Genomic DNA, 5,244 nt, shown 5'->3' with positions numbered 1-5,244 from the left:
TTTCTCAGACGCTTGCAGAAAAAGGCTTACCAAAACAAAGTTACTGGGTTAATCTTTTTCAAGTTTCCTTAGTTGATATATGCACCAGGGACCTGATTATAGCACTTAAATCCTGGAAAAGTCAGATTTTCATGATATGTCACCTTTTAAACAACAAGAAACACATTGAGTTAAAAATAATAATATTTGAAATAACAATAGCCTACAGTATATGAGACTTGTAAAGACATACTCCAAACTGGTTTGATTTAATGAGCAAATGTTCAGAGTAAATGTTTAAAATTTGTTATAATTTTATTTATTTTTCATCCAATTTTAATCATTCAAAAAATTAAATGTAAGTTTTTGACATGGGCCTAGTTTTTTATAGGGTTAAAAATAAATATGCGCACGCAAATAATATTCATGTTCAGTAAATATCGCGTTTTAAGTGAGCGCCGTAAGCCATCCTGCCAGGTTAAAAACAAGCAGATCAACTGTTCAAAACGCCCCGTCTAGCTGTTGAACGCAAAAACGCGCCCTGTGTAAACACCTCCCAACACCTGCGGCGGGAAATACCTCGTGGAGATGATCGAGCAGCAGCTTACACTCCGACTAAATATAGATTCGTCGCGAGTGAACCCGGACACCGCGCCTCCCCACGCACAGCTCGTTTATCTGCATGCTGTGATTAGCTGGAAAGTTTGATTATATCGATGACACCTTTTCCTGTTTTTTTAAATATTAGATTTTTTGCCACAGGAAAAAAAATGGATTTCGTTAGAGTAAAAGACCGTAACCTTCAACTACACACGCGTAAAGCGCATTTTTAACTCATTGTTCTTGGCAGTGCGCACACGCTGTCCAACAAGTGCGTGCTCGAGGCTCACCTGCTGTGTCTTAAGAAGCGATTGAGGAGAAAACAATCATATGGAGATCACTGTCTAACGACCTGGAGATCGAATCGTCCACGCAACCTCGCCAAACACGCACATACGTTGTCGCATTGATAAACATGCGCGTTTGTTTCATGCGCGTCGTGTGAGCTGGTGGATTATGAGGATCTGCTAGTTTCCCCGCCGATGGAGCCGCCGTAATTCGTTGTCTTTGTCATTTTTACAACAAACTAAAGACCGGGCGTTTGCTTATATTGTGAAGATCCAAACCCAAAAGCCTTTAAATCTAGACCACCAGTGACCTGTGAAGACTTGTAAATCCCTACACCTGGGTTCTTGGAGAGGGCTGCGCAATTGCGCACGCTGCGAGAGTATACCATCGGACCTTTCCATGGAATCCACTCCACGCGTGATCTCCAGTGAGGGGTTCAGTCCGATCTGCTGTGGGGTAAAAAGTTGCCGCCTGGACAGTAAATCTCATATATGAGGATCAATACACACGTGCTGGTCAACATAAATTGCAAAAATGCCTATGCATCCTGTGTCTTCCACTTTGATGTACCGGGGGGTCTGCACCATTCCTGATATCCTGTCGTACCGGGCACCGGTCAACCTTCCTGAGGATGAGGTGGAAGGTGAGTGAGAGGGTCCAGGTGTTGTTTGAAGCCCATTTTCTCTTGTATTTTATATAAAAACGAATACATTCTTACTAATTCTTGCATTACTTTAGTGTATTTCGACCTGTTCCCTGGACAGAAGGTCGGTGTTTTGCGCACCTTTTGGTGATTCCCCCACCCCGTATCTGAATGACCCAATTTCCACTTAAAATGTTGTAAGTGAACAGTGAAGAGAAACACATTTTTTTCTGTTTAGTTAGAACAGTTGGAAGGATTCAGCACCACGCACAAGGCACAGCGCAGTTCACTTAAAACGCGTGAAAATCCCGTTTACCTGTGCCTTTGTTTCTATTTCTATGAGGTGGATAAATCTGATGGTGTGATTTATGGAAAGCAGGTCTATCACAAACCAGCAGAAAGACCTGTGAGTGGTATGCTGCAGTTCTGGCATCTCTTCGACTTTAAACTTTTTCATGATGTGCATGTGTGAGTAAATTAGAAGTGCATCCAAATATTAAGTCTTTGACACACTATTCTAATCCGTAAAGGAAATACTAGTTTTGTTTTTTAGATTATGAAACATATTAAACTAAAGATGCATATTCAATTCGACAGAGTATTTCCATAACACGGTTTCTCATTTGTGTCGGAAAGTTTACTCTGATGAGTATCCTACTGTATATAATCGTATAAAAACAGAAGTAGTCACATGTTTAGCTTTTCTGATTAAAATGATGGTTTATGAGCAGGTCTCTCATAAGCCAGCAAAAAGACCTGTTCGTGATACGTAGCACTAATGTGAACATCTCATTTGCAGTGACACCTGTCTCAGTGACAGAGTTTTTGATACCATGCCATAAAACCAACACTTTTAATTTTTAGAATCTGAAACATATTGCACTATACCATATGCAAATGAATAGACTGGTTGATTTATACATACTATTACCCCAGTGTTTCCCAATGCATGGAATATCCCTAACACGTTTTGGATCCCTGAATATTTTGGATGACTCTTGTCTTGATTAACGCACTTGGTTTATATCATCAGCTCATAAATAGTGGCACCAAGACCTGAACTGGTGCGTCAGATAGAGAGGCATCCAAAATGTGCAGTGTTGTGGACCTCCAGGATCAGTATTGAAAAACAACTGGTTTACCTTGATAAATATTCAATTAAATAAAATCATTAAAATGTAATTTTAACTCGACACATTGTGGTCTACATGATCAATACCAGCAAAATAAATGGCTTTTTATTTTAAAATGTAATTTGAACTAGCCACAGCATGCTCAATAAAGAAAAATGAATGTCTTTTTATTTAACAAAACAAAAGAACATGCTGTTTTTTTTTCTACCACCATGCAATGCTTTAGGTATAGGTTACATGTGAAATGCAAACTATAATGAGCTCAGTGTAATCAGATTGCATCCAAATCCCATGCTTTTTCATTTAACGTCTATGCATGTTGACAAAATTTGAAATCAATTTATTATTTAATTGCAAAAGTATAAATGTTTGTAATGCAGGGGTCTGTAATGTCAAAATGTGCCATCAAATGCATTCATTCAGATGAGTTTTTCCATTAAACCTTGTATATTGACGTCTGACTGGTGTGATTGTCAGCTCAGTTCAAAGTGTCTTTCCAGATCAATCTTTTGTGATTAAGCTTTAATTAAGTATCTCAGCACCTCATTGCAATTCCATTCATCAAGGGATGTTTTCTATCAGTGCATCCAGTTAAATAAAATATAGCCCAAATTCTCAAGGCCGATTCTCATGCTCTTAACCCTTGAAAACCTGCTGGTCTGAACTAACACAAGCTAAATGGCGAGAAAGTGCAAGTGCAAGATGTGAGGGGCCACATGTGGATGTTTCCTGTAGTACATGATTGTGTGCGTTCTGTACATACACAAATATCCATGTGTGAATGTGACAGTCAGTCTATTTGCAAATGTGCCTGCATGTTCACAAATGACAACTGTGCCACATTTGGTCACCCCAGATCATATGTGTAGCATATCCACAGAGATGGAAAACAGAGAGTAAATATGAGGAGACAAATCACTGGGTTTCATCCTCATAACAGTTTTATACAGATTTGTTCAGCAAATAGAAATGTAGCTCATGGATTAAGTTGTTGGTGCAGTTGTGCTCACACTTATGAAGTAGGCCATGTTCATTCTTGTCCTTAGGATATATAGTTGTTTATTTGTGAATCTTGAGTTTGATATTTTGCTTTGAACTCGTATGACACGCCGGGGGCAGAAACTGAGATGTAATTTGTGAGCTAGATCCGTGCATCTTTATTTTAGTTAGCAATATTTCATCATAAACCCATCCTTATTCAAAATGAAGAATGAGGATAAGAGCCTCAGCTAAAGCTCGAAGAATTCATTATTATTCTCAGATGAAGATTGCTTTAAGTCTGGTTCATCTAAAAGACATTATCTCCTGACTGTATGCTCACACACTGGACATCTTAACTTGCTGATAACGTCCTTTAAAGGATTAGTTCACACAAAAATGAAAATTCTGACATAATTTCCTCGTTCCAAACCCGTATGACTTTTTTTCTTAGTGGAACACTAAAGGAGATGAATGGAGAATGAAGCTTTCAAGCTTTCCACTTCATCCAAATGGCTTGTTGTGTGCTATATTCCAAGTCTTCTGAGGCTGTACAAAAGCTTTGTGTGAAGAACAAACTGCAATACGAGTCATTATTCGCTGATAATCCTCAGTTCCAGTGGGCTGTTAACCACAGTGCCCGAATCAAGTCAGTGAGTTGAACGCAAGAATCAAATGAGTCGGATTATTGAATGAATCTTTTATACTTGTTTAGTGAACTGGATCAATTGATTAATTGAAAAGGTCTGAAAATGTACTCACCTTCACGCCATCCAAGATGTAGATGAGTTTGTTTCTTCATCAGAACAGATTTGGAGAAATTTAGCATTACATCACTTGCTCACCAATGGATCCTCTGCAGTGAATGGGTGCCGTCAGATTGAGAGTCCAAACAGCTGATAAAAACATCACAATAATCCACAAGTAATCCACATGACTCCAGTCCATCACTTAAGGTCTTTTGAAATGAAAAGCTGCATGTTTAAAAGAAACAAATCCATCATTAAGGTGTTTTTAACTTCAAACTGCAAATACAAGTTCTATCCATAATATTGCTTTCTCCAGTGAAAAAGTTGCTTCGTCTGAATCAGGAGAGAAATATACACATATCAAGCACCATTGAAAACAGTCAAAAATGTGAGGGATTTTGATGTGAGAGGACAACTGGAGATGGACTTGTTCACTGGAGGAAGTGTTATGGATTATGAACTCATATTTTGGCCAGAAGCAAAACGCCTTAATGATGGACGTGTTTATTACATACCACCCTGAGTATGTGGTTTTTGCTTAGGTGTGATTGTAGTAGTTCCTACATTTTTTAAATACATTTTAAATACATTTTAGTAGTTACTGGTCAATCTTGAATTGTTGATGAAAATATTTGTATGCAAATTTCACATTCAAATTCATTGTTACTTCCCTCACAAGGACGAATGGCAAGACTTTCATTGGATAACCGCTTACATTTCAGTTTGTTCCTCATGCACATATTTTAAATGTAGCGGAAAAGCCACTTTTATGATGTGTTTTTGTCATTTTGTCATTATAAAGACTGGCCAGAATGTTCTATAAAACTCACATTTGTGACCCTGGAGCACAAAACCAGTCATAAGTAGCACGGGT

At 38.3% G+C, this 5,244-nt stretch overlaps 1 protein-coding gene across 1 annotated transcript in view; it reads left to right on the top strand.

Moving 5' to 3' along the window:
* Nucleotides 1-749: 749 nt before the first annotated feature.
* The window catches only part of LOC107704423 (calcium-binding protein 7-like), a 53,992-nt gene continuing 49,497 nt past the window's right edge, over nucleotides 750-5,244 (top strand). The window contains exon 1 of the mRNA XM_016507346.1: nucleotides 750-1,510. Within this exon, the coding sequence (XP_016362832.1) occupies nucleotides 1,402-1,510 (109 nt within the window). The 5' untranslated portion in view covers nucleotides 750-1,401. The remainder of the gene's footprint in view (nucleotides 1,511-5,244) is intronic.

Source organism: Sinocyclocheilus anshuiensis, unplaced genomic scaffold (assembly GCF_001515605.1).
Source record: "Sinocyclocheilus anshuiensis isolate Anshui unplaced genomic scaffold, SAMN03320099.WGS_v1.1 scaffold117, whole genome shotgun sequence".
NCBI classification, from domain to species: domain Eukaryota; kingdom Metazoa; phylum Chordata; class Actinopteri; order Cypriniformes; family Cyprinidae; genus Sinocyclocheilus; species Sinocyclocheilus anshuiensis.
The sequence above is the reverse complement of the archived record's forward strand: the minus strand, read 5'-3'. Positions and strand labels throughout refer to the sequence as shown.